The sequence below is a fragment of the Nycticebus coucang genome, chromosome 20 (genome assembly GCF_027406575.1).
Source record: "Nycticebus coucang isolate mNycCou1 chromosome 20, mNycCou1.pri, whole genome shotgun sequence".
Taxonomy (NCBI): Eukaryota; Metazoa; Chordata; class Mammalia; order Primates; family Lorisidae; genus Nycticebus; species Nycticebus coucang.
Window position 1 is genome coordinate 31,328,975 of NC_069799.1, and position 24,816 is coordinate 31,353,790.

General features: G+C 41.1%; 1 protein-coding gene across 1 annotated transcript; it reads right to left on the reverse strand.

Moving 5' to 3' along the window:
* Positions 1–272: 272 nt before the first annotated feature.
* Positions 273–24,338, reverse strand: LOC128572324 (zinc finger protein 724-like). Its single transcript, XM_053572151.1, has 4 exons — positions 24,181–24,338; positions 12,423–12,549; positions 10,497–10,592; positions 273–3,698 (listed from the first exon to the last, which is right to left on the reverse strand). The coding sequence occupies exons 1-4, from the start codon at positions 24,181–24,183 to the stop codon at positions 1,687–1,689; spliced, it is 2,238 nt and encodes a 745-aa protein (XP_053428126.1). The 5' UTR covers positions 24,184–24,338; the 3' UTR covers positions 273–1,686.
* Positions 24,339–24,816: the final 478 nt, after the last annotated feature.

A 24,816-nucleotide genomic window follows, 5' to 3' on the forward strand; every position in this document is an offset into this window, starting at 1 on the left:
CCATCACACGGAATGTGAAGACAATAAGAAAGATGTAGGTATAGTAAGTATTATGCAGCAGGCAATGTGAATTCAGAATACATATTGTTCCATTAGCTTATCTTGCTGAACATGTATTTTCCTCCCAGATTTTGGCACCAAGGTGTCGCACATCGAGACCAGATGTCAGGTGTGTGTTCCCTGTTTTTTTTGTTCCAGGTGCCAAAGACTGGTTACTGGTACCGAGATAATAGAACAAATGAGCAGAACAAGTAGATATGTGTGTAAAAGGACAAAGTTTACTAGAGAACTATACACTCCAGAGAAGAAACATATCTACCTTTTCAAGTGGAGATGACCCTGGATTTAGTAAAATTTTTCCCCTTACTCAGATTTTCCAATTCTATGGTAAGTGATGTGGGGATAAAATATTCATGGTTTTCCTGAAAACGGGGAAAAACTTTCAGAATGGAGAGTCTTCCCATTTCTATCCCTGTAATCAATGAACACTATGTCATTGTAATTGTAAAGTGTGACTGAACCAGTGTTAATGTTACTATGTTAATGAAAATAGGTCACTTAAGCCTACTGTCACCTTACTTGTATTTATGCTCCAAAGACCCCTTTTTGTGGTCTGGGCAATTTCTCCATATTTTGGTTTCTCTACCTCTGAGATTCATTTTTGTAGAGAAAACATCAGTTCAGTTTTCGGAAGCCTTCTTGAAATGCCAGCTTTTCTTTCTTAGAAGCCTCTTCTGGTCCAATTGTTTCTCTTATTATGGACAAAAGATCTCCTAGTATCATCTGATCCTGTCTCTCCTTAGCAGTCCTAACAGAATAAACACAATTTTAAGGCTTTGATACATGACTGACATTTGCAGAGTATTTCTTTCATGTGAATTCTGACTAGAAAGTATGAAAAATATTTAAACATATTGTAATACTCTTCAAATACATAGAAATTCTCTATGAATTCTATTAAGTACTGAAATGAGTGAGTACTTGCCATAGTATTTGACACTTTCTTAATATTTCTATGAGACTTCTCTGATAAATTTTACATTTATAAAATGGTTTGAGCACAAGTTAAACATTTGTCAAGTTCTCCATATTTGTAGTTTGTCTTTAACATGAATTCTATTGTGTACAGAAAACTGTGACTAGTAGCAAAGGCTTTGCCACAATTTAATATTGTTACTTTATTTATTTTTTGGCAAGATTTGCCACATTCTTCACATCTATAGGGTTTCTCTTTGGAATCAAATTTTTTTGTATCTAGAAAGGGTCAGGCATGAGTTAAAGCCTTTGCCACATTCTTCACATTTGTATGGTTTCTCTCCAGAATGAATTCTTTAATGTACAGTAAGACATGAGTACCAGTTAAAGGCTTTGCCAATTTTTGACATTTGAAGGGTTTGTCTCCAGAATGAATTCTTTGATATTTACTAAGGGATGAATTAACATTAAAGGCTTTGCCATATTCCTCACATTTGTAGGGTTTCTCTACAGAGTGAATTCTTTTATGTCTAGAAGGGCTTGAGTACTGACTGGTTAAAGGCTTTGCCACATTCTTGACATTTGTAGGTATCACTCCAGAATGAATTCTTTTATGTACAGAAAGGTCTGAGTACTGGTTAAATGTTTTGCCACATCCTTGAAATACATAGGGTTTCTATTCAGAGTGAATTCTTTGATGTCTAAAAAGGGTTAAAGAACTGTTAAAATCTTTTCAACATTCTTCACATTTGTAGGGTTTCTCTTCCAATGAATTCGTTGATGTTTAGTAAGGGTTGAGAACTGGTTAAAGTTTTTGCTACATTCTTCACATTTGTAGGGTTTCTCTCCAGAGTGAATTCTTCTATGTACAAAAAGATGTGAGGATTGGTTAAAGGCTTTTCCACATTCTTGACATTTGAAAGGTTTCTCTCCAGAATGAATTCTTTGATGTTTAGAAAGGGTTGAGTACTGGTTAAAGGCTTTGCCACATTCTTCACATTTGTAGGGTTTTTCTCCAGAATGAATTCTTTGGTGTACAGAAAGGTGTGAGTATCGGTTGAAGGCTTTGCCACATACTTGACATTTGTAGGGTTTCTCTCCAGAATGAATTCTTTGATGTTTAGCAAGTGTTGAACTATGGTTAAAGGCTTTGCCACATACTTGACATTTGTAGGGTTTCTCTCCAGAGTGAATTCTTTGATGTACAGAAAAGGTTGAGTACCATTTGAAGGCTCTGTCACATTCTGGACATTTGTAGGGTTTCTTTTCAGAATGAATTCTTTGATGTCTACAAAGGGTTAAAGAACTGTTAAAGCCTTTTCCACATTCTTCACATTTGTAGGGTTTGTCTCCAGAATGAATCATTTTATGTTTAGAAAAGTTTGAGTATTGATTAAAGGCTTTGCCACATTCTTCACATTTGTAGGGTTTGTCTCCAGAATGAATTCTTGTATGTCTAGAAAGATGTGAGTACTGGTTAAAGGCTTTGCCACATTGTTGACATTTGTAGGGTTTCTCTCCAGAATGAATTCTTTGATGTCTAGAAAGGTGTGAGTACTGTTTAAAGGCTTTGCCACATTCTTGACATTTGTAGGGTTTGTCTCTAGAATGAATTCTTTGATGTCTAGAAAGCTGTGAGTACTGGTTAAAGGTTTTGCCACATTGTTGACATTTGTAGGGTTTCTTTTCAGAATGAATTCTTTGATGTCTATAAAGGGTTAAAGAACTGTTAAAGCCTTTTCCACATTCTTCACATTTGTAGGGTTTGTCTCCAGAATGAATTCTTTGATGTTTAGAAAGGTGTGAGTACTGATTAAAGGCTTTGCCACATTCTTCACATTTGTAGGGTTTCTCTCCAGAATGAATTCTTGTATGTCTAGAAAGGTTTGAGTACTGGTTAAAGGCTTTGCCACATTCTTCACATTTGTAGGGTTTGTCTCCAGAATGAATTCTTTGATGTCTAGAAAGGTGTGAGCACTGGTTAAAGGCTTTGCCACATACTTGACATTTGTAGGGTTTGTCTCCAGAATGAATTCTTTGATGTCTAGAAAGGTCTGAGTACTGGTTAAAGGCTATGCCACATTCTTGACATTTGTAGGCTTTCTCTCCAGAATGAATTCTTTGATATCCAGAATGGTGTGAGTACTGGTTGGTAAATTTGTCACATTGTTTATAGTTATAGGGTTTTCCTCCAGTATCAACACTCTCATGCTTATCATATTTTGAAATGTGGCTAAGACATTTGCCAGAATTTTCATAATTGTAGAGTTTCTCTCCAGTGTGAAGTCTCTTATGCTTAGATACTCTTGAGCAAGATTGGAAGCCTTTGCTAACTTCTTTACATTTGTACTGTTTTTCTCCAATATGAATTATCTTATGTTCTGTAATGTGCGAGCATTGGTGAGAAGCTTTCCTACACTTTTTACATTTAAACCTTTTCTCTACAGTATATATTGTCTTATGTCTATTTAGATTTGACAATTTTCTGAAGACTTTCAAACATTTACTACATTGGAAGATTTTGCCATGGGTATCTGTAAAATATTGGTCAATTCCACTGGGACATACTTTCTCTTCCTTACACTCATACAGACTTTCCCAGTCTTTTGTTAAGTTTAAATTCTCAGGACCACAGGTTTGATATCTTCTCAGGATCCTCTCTGGAAATAAAATATTTGTGCCCAACTCTTGCAAATGGTCTTGGGTTGAATGATTAGACATAACTGAAAGGAATTTAAACAATAACAATTTTAGCCAGTGATTTTTTATCAGAATTGAGTAAATATACATTACATATTTTTTTTTTTTTTTTTTGTAGAGACAGAGTCTCACTTTATGGTCCTCGGTAGAGTGCCGTGGCATCACACAGCTCATAGCAACCTCCAACTCCTGGGCTTAAGCGATTCTCTTGCCTCAGCCTCCCGAGTAGCTGGGACTACAGGCGCCCGCCACAGCGCCCAGCTATTTTTTGGTTGCAGTTCAGCTGGGGCCGGGTTTGAACCCGCCACCCTTGGTATATGGGGCCGGTGCCTTACCGACTGAGCTACAGGCACTGCCCTACATTACATATTTTATCTGGAAAATCATTCCAAGAATATTATGAATATGGCACATTACAGTACACATGCACTAATTATCTTAACAACAAATAAATGTTGCATGTATACATTGCATTTTGGGAAATTCTAAAAACCAGGTAAGAATTTGCAGCATAGCAGGTGAGTGGAAGTTGTGGAGTCAACATGGAGGATGGACGGATTGGCCCATATTTGTAATACTAGAACTCTGGGAGACTGAGGTGAATGGATCACTTGAGCATAGATATTACAGATCAACCTGAGCAAGAGTAGATGCTAGCTCTACCACAAATAGAAAAATTAGTTGGGCATGGTGGCACTTGCCTGTAGTCCCAGCGATTCATGAGAATAAAGCAAGATCTCCTCAGCCCAGAATAATGAAGATGCTGTGAGCTATGGCCACACAGCACTCTACCCAGGGTGACAGAAACTCAGTGTCAAATAAGTAACTAACTGCCTCGGTGCCCATAGCTGAGTGAGGAGGGGGCTGGCCATATGCACTGAGGCTGCTGGGTTCGAGCCTGGCCGGGTCTGGTAAACAACAATGACAACTGCAACAAAAAAATAGCCAGGCGTTGTGGTGGGCATCTATGGTCCCAGCTACTTGGGAGGCTGAGGCAAGAGAATTGCTTAAGCCCAAGAGTTTGAGGTTTTGTGATGCCACAGCACTATACCCAGGGCAACAAAGTGAGACCCTGTTTCAAAAATAACAACAACAAAACTAAGTAAATACATACATAAATAAATTTGTGTGTGTGTGTGTGTATATATATATATATGAAAGAAAAGAAAAAGAAAAAAGTAGTAAATAATAATAAAAAGAGCCAAATGGAATGGAAAGAAAAGTGTGTCATATTTACCCACCACAGACTTTATCCCATCTTAAGACAATATGGTGCATATTCAAGTAAATTATGAACTTCAGCTTTATCCCCATAAGAAATATAGTCACACCAGTGTTAATCCTTTTGGTTGCAGAGCCTTTTGAAGAAAGGTTGTTATCGCCCATGAACAAAGGTGCTGAAAGAAATGGTGCTATAGTTTAAAAGACAGACCAGAGGTGCTGAAACTATGGGTAAAATATTGTTACAGCAACAGAGAGACTCCAATACAACCAATTCAGGGATAGCAAGTGATGACAAGCTCTTAAGAGGAAATGTGGGAAAATGCTTCAACTAAAAGTAACCACACAATTCCATAGGCAAAATACTGTCAGAATGTAACAGTCCTCTCTTTCTTAGTACAATGTGTTTCAGAGTACTGCAGGATAAAGCCACATCACAAAGTTTGTGAAAGGTGGCTTTTCTAATTCTCAAAAATCAATCACAGGTTACAATATGTACAAAGTAATAGGGCAACAGAACACAAACAAAATAATCTGGAATCAACCATAAAAAATAGAGATGTCTAAATTACCTGAAAACTTTACCTGAATAATGCTAACTGGATCAAATAGAAATGATACAGAAAACTAAGTAAAATCAGAAAAATGAAGATATCAAGAAAATAAAAGTATAAGTAAACAGAAATTCTGACATTGAAGAACACAATGAGAGTGACTGAGCAGTCTCAAATGTAAGAAAAAAGATATAAAGTATCACAAAGCTCAACATTATTCAGCTAGGAGAAATACAAAGAGTCCTATAATAAGACAGATGAAGATCAAAGACTTGAACATCACATACAAAGAGAGCAGAAAAAGAAAATAGATGTGTCATCTCTAAGCATGTTCCTGTGAGATCAACACAAGCCTTCTGCATCAAAAATGAGTTTGGTGATGTAGTCAGTATGCTGAAAGAAGAAAATCTTCAAAGCAAATATATGATATCCAGCAAAACTGCCCTTCTAAATGAAGAAAAAATAAACACCAAGATAAATAGATGCTGAAAGCTGCCACAAAAAAATATTAAAGGAAGCCCCTTTCAGTGACAATGAAATGATGCTCTGGAATAATACTAAATTATGCAAAAATAAATAACTCTGGGAAAAATAAGTACAGCAACCTAAAATTCTGTACTATTATAATGATGATGCACAAAACACTTTTAATCATATTTGAGAGTTAAAAGACAAAAACAGAAAGCACTAAATCTTTGGTAATTGGTCTACATGTACAATATAACAAGAGGTAATTGCTGACGTCAGTAACAAAATTGAGTACAGATATAAAAGAGAACTTTTAAAAATGAAAACTAATAATAACTGTTACCAGTTTAAAATACATTTAAAAATGTGCAATTGCCATGATAACTACAATAAAATACCTATAATCACACACTCAAATAACAAAAGAATCAAAACTTATTACTACGCAAATCAATGTGACACAAAGGAAGACAGATGGGGAAAAATAGATGCAAGAATCAAAGAAAACAGCTAATAAATTGTCAACAGTAAGTCCTTCTCTTTCAAAAATTCTCAAGAGGGGCTCAGCACCTGTAGCTCAGCAGCTAGGGCGCCAGCCACATACACTGGAGCTGGAAGTTTGAATCCAGCTTGGGCCTGCCAAACAACAGTGGGAACTAGAATCAAAAAATAGCCAGGCGTTGTGGCAGGTGCCTGTAGTCCCAGCTACTTGAGAGACGGAGGCAAGAGAATCACTTAAGCCCAAGAGTTTCAGGTTGCTGTGAGCTGTGACGCCACAACACTCTACCCAGGGTGACACAGTGAGACTCTGTCTCAAAATAATAATAATAATAATAATAATAATAATAAAAATAAAATAAATTCTCAGGAGGCTGAGCCATGAGGATTGTGTGAGCCCAGGAGTTTGAGTTTCCTGTGAGGTATGACGGGACCACATTCTTCTCAAGGAACTCTACCCAGGGAGACAGAGTGAGAGTCTTTCTCAAAAGGAAAAAAAGTCAAGAGGTTTAAAGAACACAGATGTCAAAATATGTGGCACATACAGACTATGGAGTGTTATCCAGCACTGAAACAGAACATCTTGCTGCATCTAAGGATAAGGACAAACCTTAAGACTATCGTTTTAACTGAAATAAGCCAGAACAATGTGACAGTACCTGGTTACACTTAATATGATGGATCTTAAGTAGTGAAACTCACAGAAACAGAAAGCAGAACAAAGGCTGACAAAGACTGAAGAGAGGGTAAAATGAGCAGAGGTTATGGAAAACATCATGAATTTTACTTTCCGAGGATGTAAAGATTATAGAGTTCTTATGGATAACAATGTAAATACACTTAATACTACAGAAACATAGAGAATGACAGTGGTAAATTTTGTTTTTCCAAAACTAAAAGTGTAATGGAATAACTAAAATAGTTATACAGTTTCTCAACTATCATCTGAAAATTACACATTTTTTCTTCTCCAAAAGAAAAAATATATTCATCAATAAACACATGCCAAGATTAAAGCTATTCCCATGATTGTTAACCTGGACAGGACAAAACAGCCACCTAAAATTACCCAGGAAAAGAAATACTCAAGATAAGCTACAAACAAACATGAGGTAATATTTATAGAAAAAACACAGTTATCATTACTAGTAGACATATAGCTGATTAATTATTTAATTAAACCACACATAAAAATATTTAGAAAAAATAACCGGGCGTTGTGGCAGGCGCCTGTAGTCCCAGCTACTTGGGAGGCTGAGGCAAGGAAATCGCCTAAGCCCAGGAGTTGGAGGTTGCTGTGATCTGTGTGACAGATTTCTTTCTTTCTTTTTTTTTCTGAGACAGAATCTCACTTTGTCATCCTCTGTAGAGTGCTGTAGCATCATAGCTCACAAGCAACCTCCAACACTTGGGATCAAGTGATTTTCTTGCCTCAGGCTCTCAAGTAGCTAGAACTATAGCCACCCACTACAGAGCCCATCTATTCTTAGAGACCGGGTCTCACTTTTTGCTTAGGCTGGTCTCTAACCTGTGAGCTCAGGCAATCCATCTGCCTTGGCCTCTCACTGTGCTAGAATTATAGGCGTGACCCACAGATCCTGGCCAAGAGTTGAGGTTTCATCTAAAATTGTAATACAGGGTGGTACCTGTGGCTCTATGGGTAGGGCGCCAGCCCCATATACTAAGGGTGGCGGGTTCAAACCTGGCCTTGGCCTAACTGCAACAAAAAAATAGCTGGGCGTTGTGGCAGGTGCCTGTAATCCCAGCTACTTGGGAGGCTGAGGCAAGGAAATCGCCTAAGCCCAGGAGTTGGAGGTTGCCGTGATCTGTGTGACACCAGGGCACTCTACTGAGGGCGATAAAGTGAAACTCTGTCTCTACAAAAAAAAAAAAATAATAATAATTTTTTTTGAACTTAAATAATGTTAGATTTTCTTACATTTGGAAAGATTCTTAGTGTTCTGATAAAATTACTGACTATAATTTCTATAGAATCTTATTTGAAACCTTCATAGCTTAAGAACTATAAAGCAGAGAAGAAAAAACTATAAAGCAGAAAACACTGCAACAACTACTTATGGTGTTCGTGGGATTTTTGAACCAAATACTAAAATCACCACTTCACTCACATATTTTTTTTTTTTCTTTTTCTTTTTTGGCAGTCTCCCTTTTCACCCCTGGGAGAATGACATGGCACATAGCTCACAGTAAACTCAGACTCCTGGGCTAAAGTGATTCTCTTGCCTCAGCTTCCCCAGTAGCTGGGACTACAGGCACTGCCACAATGCCCAGCTATTTTTAGAGGCGGGGTCTCCCTCTTGCTCAGGATGGTCTCAAACTCATGACCTCAGGCAATCTGCCAGTCTCAGCCTTCTAGAGTGCTAGGATTAAAGGCATGAACCACCACACCTGGCTACTCATATATTTTTGGATATGATGTGAAAGAAAAACAAACTTTTTTTCAGACATGATCTCATTTTGTTGCCCAGGCTAGAATGTCATAGGATCAGCCTAACTCACAGCAACCTCAAACTCGTAGGTTAACAATCCTCCAGCCTCACCACCCCCTACCCCCCAGTAGTTGGGACAACAGGTAATCACTATAATGCCTACTTTGATTTTCTATTTTTAGGGGAAACAGCATATCACTCATGTTTAGACTGGTCTCACATTCCTGAGCTCAAGCAATCATGGCACCTTGAGTCCCAGAGTGCTAGGATTACAGGTGTGAGCCTAATGAAAATTTTTTAAAAACCCTTCACAGAGATACTCAAACATATACAAATATTTTATGTCCTTAAAAGCAATGGAAGAGCAGTGACTTACTGCAGTTACATGTAAGCCACAGAAAGTTCTTTTATTTCCACTGTAACCTACAAGAAATATCACTGAAAAGTAAAGTCCTTCTGGAAATTAAAACCAAGAACAGGCATAGTGGCTCACAACTGTAAACCTAGCACTCTGAGAAGGCAAAGAAGGAGGATTGCTTCAGCTCAGAAGTTTTTTTCGTTTTTTTTTTTTTGAAACAAGAGTCTCACTCTGTCACCCTCGGTAGAATGCTGTGGTGTCACAGGTCACAGCAACCTCCAGCTCTTGGGCTTAGGCAATTCTCTTGCCTCAGCCTTCCAAGTAGCTGGGACTACAGGCATGCGCCACAACGCCCAGCTATTTTTTGTTGCAGTTTGGCCAGGGCCATGTTTGAAGCCGCCATCCACAGTATATGGGGCTTGCGCCCTACCCACTGAGCCACAGGCGCTGCCCTCAACTCAGAAGTTTGATACCAGCCTGAGTAAGTGTGAGGACCCCCCCCACACACTAAAGAAATAGAAAAAACCTTTGTCGGGCATTGTGGAGAAACCTATAGTCCTGGTTATTTGGGAGGCTAAGACAGAAAAATCACTTGAAACCAGTATCTTGAGGTTGCTCTGTGCAAAGCTAATGCCACAGCACTCTAGTGTGAGGCAAGAGAGCAAGACTCTGTGTCTACAAGAAAATAAAAATAATAGGGGGCGGTGCCTGTGACTCAAAGGAGTAGGGTGCGGCCTCAGATACCGGAGGTGGCTGGTTCAAACTCGGCAAAAACTGCAAAAAAAAAAAAAAGAAGAAAGAAAATAAAAATAACAAAATAATAAAAACAAGAACAGAGGTTCCTTGGCTTGGCATCTGTAGCTCAAGTGGCTAAGGCACCAGACACTTACACCAGAGCTTGCAGGTTCGAATCCAGCCTGGGCCTGCCAAACAACATTAACAACTACAACCAAAAAATAGCCGGGCATTCTGTCGGGTGCCTATAGTCCCAGCTACTTGGGATTCTAAGGCAAAAGAATTGCTTAAGCCCAGGAGTTGGAGGTTGCTGTGAGCTGTGATGCCACGGGACTCTACCCAGGGCGACAGCTTGAGGCTCTGTCTCAAAAATAAAAAAAAAAAGAGGTTCCCTTAAATAAGAACAAGAAAAAGTCAGGCTTCTCAGAAATCAATTCCAATTAAGCTGAGCTTCCCTAATCACACAGTATTATGTGGTTTTCTCCTTGAACTTTGGACCTCTGACCAGTGTTATCTGCTTCATTCCCTCCAACCTACCTGGGTGCTTGACTACTGTCTGGTGTGTCTTCACCTTCCAGGGTTCTTTGTTTTTCTCCAGGCAGGTGATGAGGTCTGGCTTAGAGACAGCAAGCCCTGTTTTATTAGAAAAAAGAACATGACTCTTGTTGGGCATCTCTGACTGGCAATCTATTACCTTACTAAAGTAGAGAAAAGAACATTTTAGAAGATCTTGAAATAATAATCCCCAAATAGACGTTCCCTACAGAAACTTTAGGCTCTTTGAAAAGTATTTAAGGTTGGAGGATCTTAACTCCACTACCCAGTTCTGCTGAAAAAATATTTAGTGCTAAAGATCACACTTTTGTTTAGCTCTTAACTTAGCTTCTGATTTTTTTTTTTTTTTTTTGGCAGTTTTTGGCTGGGCCAGGTTTGAACCCACCACCTCTGGTATATGGGGCCGGTGCCCTACTCCCTTGAGCCACAGGCGCCACCCCTAAATTTTGTTTTCTTTCTTCATTTTTTTTTTTTAGGAGACAGAGTCTCACTCCGGTGCCTCAGTAGAGTGCTGTGGTGTCACAGCTCACAGCAACCTCTAGCTCTTGGGCTTAGGCGATTCTCCTGCCTCAGCCCCCTGAGTAGCTGGGAATACAGGCACCCACCATAACATCCAGCTATTTTTTTTGTTGTTGTTTGGCTGGGGCAGGGTTTGAACCCACCACTCTAGGTATATGGGGCCAGTGCCCTACTCACTGAGCCATAGGTGCCGCCCTCTTCATTTTTTTTAATACTTGAAAAGTATTAGCAAGTCTGTGTCTTTGTACTTCTGGCCAGGGGTCTCTACAAACTTCTTAGTAGATTCAATGCTATCAAACACAGCAAATATTGATCCTTTAAGTGCTCTGTGTGATATTCTTCTGATCTGATATTTAGTACTTGACCTTTGTCTTCTAACCATTCGTTTATGTCATCAAGGGTTACATCAGTTGGAAATCCTTTAATATAAATAGATCTGTTTTTCACACCATTTTTATATTCATCAGTCACTTCAGGGAGGAGTTTGTTTGGAGACCATCTGATTTTAGTTTCATTTTCACTGATTTCCATGAGTTCTGTCTTGGATTTGCTCAGTGCTTCCACAATTACATTAAGTTTGTTGTGAGACGGTTTAACCTGTTGAATTTTATCATGACCTCCAAAGGTACCCAGCCTTCATCCAATTTGTCTGTTCCTTTAAAAATTTGTCCCATAGCAAATCAAAATCTCCAAAATACTACTCAATTTGATGACAGATTTTGGCCTCCAGAGCAGCCATTTTTTCATTATCATCATTTTCAGCCATCGTGGCAATCTTCAAGGACCTGGTGACCAACGAACCAGCAGTGACACCTGCAGACAGGCCTGATGCATTCACAAAGATAGATCCTGTCCCTGCAGGACCTGCAGCCCAAGTGGGCCTAGATATCACATTAAAGATATGGGTAAAATCTATGCCACTAAATTTCAGAAATTAGTATTAATCTAGTAAAGGATATAAATCAGCTCAAAAAAAGGTAAGATTAATGCCAAAATAAAACATCTCTAATATTTTCTTTTCTATACCAAAATATCCTTAAGTTTTTAAGTTTACTCAGGCAGTCAAAGAAGAAACTCCATAAAAACCTTGTACAAAGAAAAAGTATGAGAGTAGCACCTGTGGATCAGAGAGTAGGGCACAGGCCCCATATACTGAGGGCGGTGGGTTCAAATCCAGCCCCAGGAAACTGCAACAAAAAATAGCCAGGCTGAGGCAAGAGAATCATCTAAGCCCAAGAGCTGGAGGTTGCTATGAGCTGTGAAACCATGGCACTCTACAGAAAGCAACAAAGTGAAACTCTGTCTCTAAAAAAATAAAAAAAAAAAAAGAAAGAAAGAATATGAAATATTTAGTGTAGATCAGGAACTGTGTATTTAAGTTATACTCACCGAGGAAGACCAGGTTTCTATAGTTCTCTAACATGACATCCCGATACAAGTTCTGTTCAGCAGGGTCCAGGCAGGCCCACTCATCCACAGAGAATTCTATAGACACCTCCTTGAATGTCAATAGTCTCTGAAAAACAAACATATTTACCAAGAAGCCATAGGGAAATTGAATTTCAAGTTCAGTTAAATGAGTGAAGAGAACTGTTGCTGACTTATATGAGTAATTAGAATTACCTAATAAGTATAGAGAGATATATTCCCTCCTATATTGTCCAACACTGAAGAAAGGGGACAGCATAACATCCACAAAACCAGTGTACAGGCTCAGCGCCCATAGCTCAGTGGTTAGGGCACTGGCCACATACACCAGGGCAGGCAGGTTCAAACCCAGCCCAGGCCTACTAAACAACGACAACCACAACAAAAAAATAGCTGGGTGCCTGTAGTCCCAGCCACTTAGGAGGCTGAGGCAAGGGAATCACTTAAGCCCAAGAGTTTGAGGTTGCTGTGAGCTGTTGCTCTACCAAGAGCAACATAGAGAGAGACTGTCTCAAAAAACAAACAACAACAACAAAAAACCAGTGTATACACTGTATGTTTTTGGTTGACACAGTAGAAATATAAGTCCACCAATACCAGCATATATATTTTTGTGCCTTATTTACATCATACAGTATAAGTTGTGTATATTTTTATATGAAAATGTCATGGTGAGTAAAATGGTACCTCTAAAATTTTAACAAGTACAAAAACAACTGGAGATCTTGATAAATGCAGATTTTTTTTTTTTTTTGAGACAGAGTCTCAAGCTGTCGCCCTGGGTAGAAGGCCGTGGCATCACAGTTCACAGCAACCTCAAACCCTTGGGCTTAAGTGATTCTCTTGCCTCAGCCTCCCAAGTAGCTGGGACTATAGGCACCCACCACAACACCCAGCTATTTTTTTTTTGCGGTTGTCATTGTTTTAGGAGGCCCAGAAGAGATTCGAATCTGCCAGCTTCAGTGTATGTGGCTGGGGCCCTACCCACTGAGCTACAGGTACCTCCCTAAAATGCAGATTTTTATAGAAGATATGGGGTGAAGATTCAATTTATAAATTTCCAACAAGCTCAACAGAAATGCCTATGCTTCTGTCCTGTGATAAATTTTGTCAAATATGCACTGAACTGTAGACACTGGATTTTTCCCAGCTGATTGCTGAACTAGTAAACAAAGATGACAACTTTACTTTCCAAAGCAAGGCATGATGAAAAGAGAATCTAAGAAGGGGCACTTCCTTAATAAATGTTTTAGTTTGTGCACCTTAGTTGATAATCTTCCAAATGTACTTATTAATAACACAGAAGTGAGCTTCTTATTTCTTGGCCTCCAGTGCCCTCCCCTGCCAGCAATTTCTGCTATAGAAATGGAAATATTGGCTCTGGGACCACTTTCTGGAAAAAACAATAAACTCAGTTGTCGGAAATATATCTGGAAACCCTCATGCTTAATACTGACCTAACTTTAAAATCACATAGGGGAACTTAATTGAAACCACATGGATGACACAACTCAGTCTAATAGAATCTCTGGGCAGGCAGAATCACAGATGATGGTAATTCTTCAAAATGGCCATGGAATCCTAACTAGAAGTCTGGGCATTTCCAACTCAAAACTTAGTTGTCGAGGGCGGTGCCTGTGGCTCAGTGAGTAGGGCCCCACATACGGAGGGTGGCGGGTTCAAACCCAGCCCCGGCTGAACTGCAATCAAAAAAATAGCTGGGCGTTGTTGGGCGGCGCCTGTGGCTCAGTGAGTAGGGCGCCGGCCCCATATGCCGAGGGTGGTGGGTTCAAACCCAGCCCCGGCCAAACTGCAACAAAAAAATAGCCGGGCGTTGTGGCAGGCCCCTGTAGTCCCAGCTGCTCAGGAGGCTGAGGCAAGAGAATCGCGTAAGCCCAAGAGTTAGAGGTTGCTGTGAGCCGTGTGACGCCACGGCACTCTACCGAGGGCCATAAAGTGAGACTCTGTCTCTACAAAAAAAAAAAAAAAGAATTTCAAGGGGCAGCACCTGTGGCTCAGTGAGCAGGGCGCCGGCCCCATATGCCGAGGGTGGCAGGTTCAAATCCAGCCCCGGCCAAACTGCAACAAAAAAATAGCCGGGTGTTGTGGCGGGCGCCTGTAGTCCCAGCTACTTGGGAGGCTGAGGCAAGAGATTTGCTTAAGTCCAAGAATTAGAGGTTGCTGTAAGTTATGACAGCACGGCACTCTACCGAGGGCAACACAATGAGACTCTGTCTCAAAAAAAAAAAAAAAAAAATTAAAGTCCCAATGAGGTAGCTGTTTATATGAAGGATATACCAAGAGATCACTCTCAAACTGAAAGGTATTCATTTACTCCCCTGAGAGGCTCCATCCCAATACTTCAGGCTATTCACTGGACAAGTATGTCCCAAGAATTGGTATTTGTGGACACTCCAGTAAACAAGGATGCTATGAACAGCGTGGGTCAACCCCAGACAAGTGTGAAACTCAGAAATGACCAAAGACAGAAGGGTAGGTTGAGGACACATCATCCTGTACAGTTACCAAAGGGGAGTCTCAATGCAAAGACATTCTGGCAAAGAGTATGTGCCTAGGCAAGAAATAAGATATAATAGGCAGCACCTGTAGCTCACTGGCCACATACACCAAAGCTGGTGGGTTTGAACCTAGCCTGGGCCAGCTAAAACAACAATGACAATAGCAAAAAAAAAAAAAAAAAAAGATGGTGTTGTGGTGGGCACCTGCAGTGCCAGCTACTTGGGAGGCTGAGGCAAGAGAATTGCTTAAGCCCAAGAGCTGCAGGTTGCTGTGAGCTGTGACGCTACAGCACTCTATGAGGGTGACAAAGTGAGACTCTGTCTCAAAAAAAAAAAAGGTATCTGTGGACAAGGAACCTTTGGAGATAAAAGAGAAAAGACTGAGCCAATGAGAGAGCTTGGTCAGTTTTAGACTACAGTCCGCCATGGCTCTGTTAGCCAAAATAAAGCCCTTCCTTCATAATCTTGGTGTTGAGGTGATTCTCTCAATTGGGCCCCTGTCTTTCTCCAACACTTGGATATTTTGTCTTTTACTATTTGTTCCTTTAAGCTTTCAGGGATTCCTGAGTGTCTCATGTGGAACAATAGAGTATGAACAAGAACAATCAGGCCTAAGTGAGGAAGGAGAAATAAATCTTATACTTCCTGGGGATCCTGAGAATGCAGCAGATAAGCTGCTAAAGAACTCAGCCCTTAAAGGTAAGAAAAAACTTTAAAAGATACACTATACAGGAATAACATTGAAAGAGACTAGGTAACAAATAGTATCACTCCAGATTTTTGAGAAATAAAATCTTTAGCTTTGTATGACTTTTTTTGCCTGCTAGCTAAAAATTTCCCATGACCTAATATCTGTAACTATAACTATAACCAAGCACATATATGTCTTGTAAAATAGTATGAGAGAAAAAGTTTTTGACCGTTCATGAATAATAAATATATACTCTGGCATGTTAAAAAAATAAAAATAAAAAAATAGTATAAGAGAGGTTTGTAAAAGTGACTGGTGGGGGGCTCAGTGCTTTAGGCTTATGGCCTGCTGAGTCTCCACCATCTAACAAAATTCCTTCCTCTATATTCTTGGTGTGACAGTCTGTTGGTTTCAATTTACTGGTCCTGTAACATAAGGAGTGGAGACACCTAAAATAATGTTTGTCCTCAACCTTTCCTAAGAAAAAATGGACACACCATTCACATTCACAATACCTTGTGAAATAGGCTGCATTAACTCCCCCCTTCCCTTAAATCCAGCTACCCACTTCACCTCAGCCTGGGCATTCTTCCTTTCTTTCTTTGGGATACTAAGCTTTCAGTCTTCTTTCTTCTCTTCCCACTGCTATCTTCCCTTCACTCACTCTCTGCTCTCTGCTCTTTCTTATGGCTTCTACCCACTTTCTAATATAAAATAAACATACACTTTTATATCCTAATCTTGGCCTAAAGAAATTCTTTCTTCATCCTATGGGCAGGACCAATTGAGCAACTGAGCTTTTTCATACCCCTTGAAAACACATGTTGTAAGAAGATAGACTCAGCCAGGCCAGGGCCTACAGGACACAGTTGGTCTGGTGGTTTTAGGTCCCCATGGGACCTTCCTACCTGTCTGTCATTCTTATTGTTTTATAAATTTGGCTTTCACCCTAAAGATGCCCATCTTAAATAGTTTTGGAAATGACCTTTTGAATTGGAAATGTTATAGGTTGCCACTGAGTTGTGCTGTTTAATGTTTAAAATAAGGATTATTGTGGTCTTTGCTTTAGGAGGATTGATTTCGACAACTAAGTTTTTTTGTTTGTTTTTTTGGTAGAGACAGTCTAACTTTATGGCCCTTGGTAGAGTGCCGTGGCATCACACAGTTCACAGCAACCTCCAACTCCTGGGCTTAGGCAATTCTCTTGCCTCAGCCTCCCAAGTAGCTGGGACTACAGGTACCTGCCACAATGCCCAGCTATGTTTTTTTTTGTTGTTGCAGTTCAGCTGGGGCTGGGTTTGAACCCGCCACCCTCGGTATACGGGGCCCTACTCACTGAGCCACAGGCACCGCCCTCGACAACTAAGTTTTGAGTTGGAAATGCTATAATAGATTATCACTGAGTAGTGCTGTTTATTATTTAAAGTAAGAGTTAAGAAGGTCTTTGCTGGCATAGCGCCTACAGCTCGGTGGCTAGGGCAACAGCCACATACACTCGAGGTGGTGGGTTAGAATCCAGACCAGGCCTGACAAACAACAATGATAACTGCAACCAAAAATAGGCGGGTGTTGTGGCGGGTGTCTGTAGTCCCAGCTACTTGGGAGGCTGAGGCAAGAGAACTGCTTAAGCCCAAGAGTTTGAGGTTGCTGTGAGCTGTGACACCAGGGCACTACCCAGGGCGACATACTGAGACTCTGTCTCAAAAAAAAAAAAAAAGTCTGTGCTGGGAACCATTACGTAAAATTGTGATTTTGGAAATGGAAGAAAAGAACAGAATGGAAGTCTTGCAGAGGCTATTCTCACTGTTTGCCAGAATTGCTGGCCTTCTGACAAGGCTTGAGGAACCTATCCCTGTCTCTGCATATTGGCTGACAGTGACAGGTGGCCAGACCCTCTACATACAGTAACACTGTCACAAATACTGAGGCCAAGGGAAAACCTCTTCAATTTTTTGAAGGTTCCCTGAATACCAACTTCACATAAGAGAAAAAACATACAAATGTATTAATGCACTCACTGTGTGGGGAAATCACAGAGAGATTAAATGAGAGGGGATACCTAGGAAGGGTAAAATCTAGGAGAACAGAGGTCTTCTCAAAGAGACCCCAAGGATACACCTGCAGGATCCTCCCCATGGTGATTCAACTCTTAGGAATTTGTAGACTTAACATCCTGGGACCTGAAAACTTCCACTACGGTGAAATCCTGTAGTTCTGAGGAGGCTAGAACAGCTTCTCCAGCTTGATTCAAACTGACCAATGAGAAAGGTACCCGGGGGTTGAGACTTTTTGACTGGAGATAAAAAGGGAAATACCAAGCCAGTTGGGGAGTGTGGCCATTTTCAATTCTATGTCATTTGCTCCACCAGCCGAATAAAAGTCTTCTTCCTCTTAAACATGGTGTTTGTGTGTTCATTGTTGCCACTGGGCCTTGTTTTCCTGCAACACTACCTATGTGGGAAAATCATAGAGAGATTACCCCAACCTCCCACTGGGGTACACAATTTAAATACTCTTTTTCATAAAAGAAGAAAGACATGGGAATGTAGATCATTTTCTTGAAGGACAAAAAATGGTTAGAGAATTAATGGACCAGGCAGAAAGAAACTATCCTGTAAATGATTATTTTAGGAATCGGAATGAACTGAGAGGAAGAAACTGTTGAGGAAAGAAACCATTCTTTAATAGTGGCTCAATATTCTATCTGTAGCAGGTAAGGAGGTGACAGGAAAACAATAGAAGGCAACTGCTTTTATTTGGGGAAGAAGCTTTGTTTGTTACATAAGGAAATGTTAGAGAGTCCATGCCTACTCTTGTGGTAAGGAGAGCAAAGCTAGTTTATGAGGGCCTTGATATTCAGGCTTACTTCTGAAAAGCTTTCCTGCTTCCAAAAGCACTCAGCATGTCTAAGCTACAATTTTTTTAAGAATTATTGTGTGCACCCTAACATCAACGTAGTAGGAACCAAGTTAGGCTTAACCAATCATAACTGACAATTCTCTGATTATGAAACCAGGAAAGTTTCACCTGGATAGTCCGATAAGGTCAATGCACAACTGTACTCAATCAGTTCTTAAATTTGGTTTGCATGTTTTTTAATTGAGAGAGAGACTCACTTTGTCACCCTGGGTAGAGCGCTCTGGCAGCATAACTCACAGCAACTTCAGACTCTCAGGTTCAAGCAATCCACTTACCTCAGCCTCCCAAGTAGCTGGGACTACACATGCCCCAAACAATGCCTGGCTATTTTTTACAGATGGGGTTCTTCTCTTACTTAGGCTAGTATTGAACTCCTGAACTCAAGCAATTCACCCACCGAGGTTCTCCACAGTGCTAGGATTATAGGCATTGTGGTAGAGACAGATACCCCCACAAATGCTCTGAGCTATCTGTGAACTTAGAATGCACTTTATTTTTTATTTATTTAATTTTTTTTTTTTTTTTTTTGTAGAGACAGAGTTTCACTTTATTGCCCTCAGTAGAGTGCCGTGGCGTCACACAGCTCACAGCAACCTCCAACTCCTGAGCTTAGGTGATTCTCCTGCCTCAGCCTCCCGAGTAGCTGGGACTACAGGCGCCCGCCACAGCGCCCGGCTATTTTTTGGTTGCAGTTTGGCCGGGGCCTGGTTTGAACCCACCACCCTTGGCATATGGGGCCGGCGCCCTGCTCACTGAGCCACAGGCGCTGCCCTATTTAATTTTTTTTGAGACGGAGTCTCACTATGTCGCCCTCAGTAGAGTACTATGGTGTCACAGCTCACAGCAACCTTAAATTCCTGGGCTTAAGCAATTCTCTTCCCTCAGCCTCCCAAGTAGTTGGGACCAGAGGCGCCCGCCACAACGCCCAGCCATTTTCTTGTTGCAGTTTGTCTGGACCGGCTGGAAGCCACCACTCTTGGTACATGAAAGTGGCACCCCACTTACTGAGCCACAGGCACCTCCCCCCCCCTTTTTTGGTAGCAGTTGTTTAGCAGGCCAAGGCTGGGCTTGAACCCGCCAGCCTCGGTTTTTGTGGCCAGCGCCCTACTTACTGAGCACTAGTGCTGAGCCTTAGAATGCACTTTAAAATGTGTAAGTCGGGCAGCGCCTGTGGCTCATGGAGTAGGGCGCCTGCCCCATATACCGGAGGTGGTGGGTTCAAACCTGGCCCCAGCCAAAAACTGCAAAAAATAAAATTATTTAAAAAAAACGTGTAAATGAATTGTTCACCACTGTTCAGGACTTTCAGGAATGCCTAAACAACACAACATTAACACTGAAACATTTAGCTGAATGGAGGAGCTATTGGTTATCAAAGCAAAATGCTCAAATCTGTATATAGGAAGTGCAATTTCTTCGTTTTCAGACAGAACACAGACAATGCAGCCTATTAAAAAATAAAGACAGGCTCGGCACCTGTAGCTCAGCAGCTAGGGCGCCAGCCACATATACCAGAGCTGGCGGGTTCAAATCCACCCCGCGCCTCCCAAACAACAATGACAATTACAACCAAAAAATAGCCGGACATTGTGGCAGGCGCCTATAGTCTCAGGCATTTGGGAGGCTGAGGCAAGAGAATCACTTAAGCTGAAGAGTTTGAGGTGAGCTGGGACACCATGGCACTCTACCCAGGGTAACATAGTGAGACTCTGTCTCAAAAAATAAAGTAGGCTCAATGCCTGTAGCTCAAGCGACTAAGGCGCCAGCTACATACACCAGAGCTGGCAGGTTCAAATCCAGCCCGGGCCTGCCAAACGACAACTACAACCAAAATATAGCTGGCCGTTGTGGCGGGCGCCTGTACTCCCAGCCACTTGGGAGGCTGAGGCAAGAGAATCGCTTAAGGCAGGAGTTGGAGGTTGCTGTGAGCTGTGAAGCTACAGCACTCTACTCAGGACGACAGCTTGAGGCTCTGTCTCAAAAAAATAAATTAATTAATTAAATTAAATTAATTAAAATAAAGACAAGTTAATATTACATTTTCAAACCCCTGCAACTAGAAAAGAGCTTCAGGGATTTCTGGATATGGCAAGTTTATGCCAGGTATGGATTCTGAACTATGGCTTAATTGTTAAGCCCTCGTATAAGGCCTTGAAAAGACAGGAAAATGCACCCCTGGATTAGACTAAGGAGTGTGACAAAGTCAGGCAGAAACTTAAAGTCTTTTTAAGGCCCCTATTCCTGGCCTGCCTAAGTTATCTGTCTATATGTGCGTGAAAGACAGAGGTTTGCCTTGGAGTACTGAAACAAAAAATTGGCACTATTCCAAGACCAGTGACATATTTGTCTAAACAGTTAAGACTTCACAGCTACCAGGTGGTAACTTGTGATCTTTTAAAAGAAACTGCTAAATTCACCTTGGGACATCCAACAACAGTTTATGTCCCTCATCATGTCTTGAAACCTACTTCAACAAAAAAGAAACTTCTAGTTAACTGTAGGTAGGATGAGAAGATATCAAGCTATATTACTTACTAACCCTGAAATACTGTTAGAAGTGATAGCTGGACTGAACACAGCCACTCTACCTCCTAACCATAATCAAGAACCAAAAGAACAGCAATGTCTAGAGATAACTGAATAAGTCTTTTCTAGCCTAGGAGACCTGTCAGACAATCCTTCCAAGGAGGGAGACTGGACTCCGTGTATAGATGGAAGCAGTTATATTGAAAAAGAATTGCAAAGGGCAAGTTATACAGTAGTGACTGTAGAAAGGCTGGTAGAAATGAAAGCCCTTCCAGGGGCTGCGCCTGTGGCTCAGTGAGTAGGGCGCCGGCCCCATATACCGAGGGTGGCAGGTTCAAGCCCAGCCCCGGCCAAACTGCAACAAAAAAATAGCAGGGCATTGTGGCTGGCGCCTGTAGTCCCAGCTACTCGGGAGGCTGAGGCAGGAGAATTGCCTAAGCCCAGGAGTTGGAGGTTGCTGTGAGCTGTGTGACACCACGGCACTCTACGGAGGGCCATAAAGTGAGACTCTGTCTCTACAAAAAAAAAAAAAAAGAAAGCCCTTCCACCAGGGACTTCGGCCTCAAAGCTGAACTAACTGTCCTAACCAAGCCGTTAGAACTGTCAAAAAGAAAAACACTAAACATTTACAAGGACTCCAAATTTATCTAATTCTTCATACTCAAAACGCCATATCAAGAAAAGGAGATTACTAGCAGCAGAAAAAAAAAACGATATTAAAAACAGTTCAGAATTTTTACAACTATTTAGAAGCTGTTTTGCTTCCCCGCACAATGACAGTCATGCACTGCCCAAGACACCACAAAAAGACTTAATCCTTCCCACAGAAAACCAGAGGGCGACACTGCAGCAAAGCAAGCTGCAAGAGACTGACAGTAACAGCCCCCTTAATGCCACCTCTGAACCTATCTGATTTCTATCCCACCTATAAGAAAATAAATAAGAAATAAAACAGAAAAATTTCATGATAAAAAAATAGTTGGCTTATCAACAGCCAAGGATGGATATGTTACCCAGAAGTCTAACACCTCAGGTAATCAAGACTTCAGACATGACACATTCCTGCTAAAAAGCCTTAACTAAGTTCAGCCATAAGCTGTAAACAGGTAACTCATCCAGATAATCAAAAAAATAAATACTAAGTGTTTGCTTTGTACAAGAAACAACCCAAAATAGACAACAGGTCTAAAAACTACTCTGACCATACCATAACATAATGCCATTTGAAAACCAGCTGATGGAATTCACTCAAATACCCTCATCCAAAAGTCTGAAATGTTTACTAGTATTAATGGATACCTTTTTTTTATTATTTTATTAAATCATAGCTGTGTTTAATGGATACCTTTTAAAGATAAGTAAAAGTCTTTCCCACACAAACAAAGAAAATTACAGAAGTAATAAAGGTCCTTCTGAAAAACATTATCCCCCATTTTGAGATCTCCAGAAGCCTTCAAGTTATAATGGTTGGTCTTTCATGGCAGAAGTTACAAAGCAGGTAAGAAATTTTTTGAAAATTCACTAGAAATTCCATACAGCCCGGAGACCTCAATCATCAAGGAAAAAAAAAATGCTAACAAGAAATTGCCAAATTATGCTAAGAGATCCATTCACATTAAAACTAGGTATTCCCTCTTCAATTACTGTAAATAAAGTGAGCCCTTTTAGGGGACCCAAATTAAATCTTCACAAAGTTGTTTATAAGAAACCCTTTCAGGAAGCCTCATTTCAAATGTCAGAGCAAGCTGAATATAATCTTAAAATACAAAAGTATGTACAACAAATACAGGAAGTGTTATGGCTTATTCACAAGTTTTCTTTTCCCAGACCTCCATCAACCCCAACACAAAACTTACACTCCTTTTATCCTGGTAACCAGCTCCATCTCAAAACCTGAAAAGATGGGCTGGAGAAAAACAGCTGACAGAAAAGTAGACTAGTCCAGAAGATGTTCTGCTGAGCACACCACAGCAGTAAAACTTGCAGGACTAGAAGCCTGGGCCCACCACACTCCACTCAAACTGTACTCCAGAAGCAGCTGAGACCCACAAAAACTAGACTGCCTCTCCTGGAGGAATAAGACTGAAGAAACACAATCCCCAGTCATCTTCCGCTTGAAACTACACACAGCTGTAGACTACACACAGCTCACCCCAGAATCCTGTCCCATTATGATGAAATAAAGACATAGACTTATTTAGCCCCAAATGTCATAAAAATGTCTGATTTCTGACTTACTAGAAGTCCTTATGTAGAACAGCTATTTACTTCATGCCTAATGGAGATGTGCACCCGCTAGAACTTATCAGAAATGTCACACTTTTCCCATATATCCACAAGATTATCACATACTCGGATATTTATAGTTAAAAAACAACCACTACTGTCAATATATGTGTGTGTGTGTGTATTTGCTATACAACTGCAAACTGTAACTACTAGTGATAAATATATTAAGTTTAAAAGGCGCCCATTCCGATACACTTACCTTAATAATTCCTTAATTATCCCCTATGTAAATTATTAAAATTTGTTACATAGACAAAACAACACTTAAAAAATTACTCTCGCTGTTCTCCAGAATTGCTTCCAATAAATAAAGCCTTTTTACAAATCAACTCCCTGTCTCTGTGTTTGGCAACACCGTGAGTGAGCCACCGCACCCAACCCTAAGTTTACATTTAACAGAAGAATGTAGGGATTGGGAGCCCCAGGGACCCCAATCCCTCCCAGGAACAAGGTTCACACACCCAGTTGGGATTCTTCCCTGAGGATTCTTCCACTGTCACCACGTGGGAGGGACTCCGAGGGCTACAGGCACACAGCTGCTCAAAGAAAGCCACGAGCCGTGGTCAAAGTATCCGCGTCAGGAAGCAACAGGAGGAACAGAGTCCCAGCTGCCTGCCCCACTTCACCTTTTGCCTACAGGAGTCTGAAAGCCAAGGGGTGCGAGTGGCAAACGTCACTCTGAAGACTCTAAAACTGAAGTGAAAAGTGCCCACAGCCACTTCTGGCTCCAACCACGCCCCTCCTCCTCTCGGGACACCCAGTGTCCTGTACTCACCATTTCCCAGCTTCCGGTATGTACTAGCGTCACCGCTACAGATCTCCCAATATCTGCAGGCCACAGGGTGACAGAGGCTGCTGCAGAGACACCTGAATCCTCCTGAACACGCAACAGCGAAGAGAGGACCCCAGATGAGCAAACGAGAGGAAATCCTGTTCCGGATACCCGTAGCCGGCGTCTTGTTTCTGTCTGTGCATCTGATTGGACAGTTCATTTTGGAGCATCCCTGATTGGGTACGGCCTCAGGCCCCACCTCTGTGTCCTTGAGTGACAGGAGTTCCGTCCAACGAGAGGCTGAAGGAGGCCGTAATGCTAACAGTTTCTTGACTGCAGCTCTTTTTATTTATTTTGATTTATTTATTTTTTATTTTTTTGTAGAGACAGAGTCTCACTTTATCAGCCTCGTAGAGTGCCGTGGCGTCACACAGCTCACAGCAACCTCCAACTCCTGGGCTTAGGCAATTCTCTTGCCTCAGCCTCCCGAGTAGCTGCGACTACAGGTGCCCACCACAACGTCTGGGGCCGAGTTTGAACCCACCACCTCGGTATATGGGGCCGGCGCCCTATGCACTGAGCCACAGGCACTACCCTATTTTTATTTATTTTTTTTTATTATTTTTTTTTACCACTAGA

Coding starts and splice junctions, on each gene's coding strand:
- LOC128572324 (XM_053572151.1), bottom strand. Junction 10,593..12,422: donor TAGAAACCTGGTCTTCCTCG/GTGAGTATAACT, acceptor CTAATAAAACAG/GGCTTGCTGTCTCTAAGCCA. Junction 3,699..10,496: donor GACAGTAGTCAAGCACCCAG/GTAGGTTGGAGG, acceptor AATTCCTTTCAG/TTATGTCTAATCATTCAACC.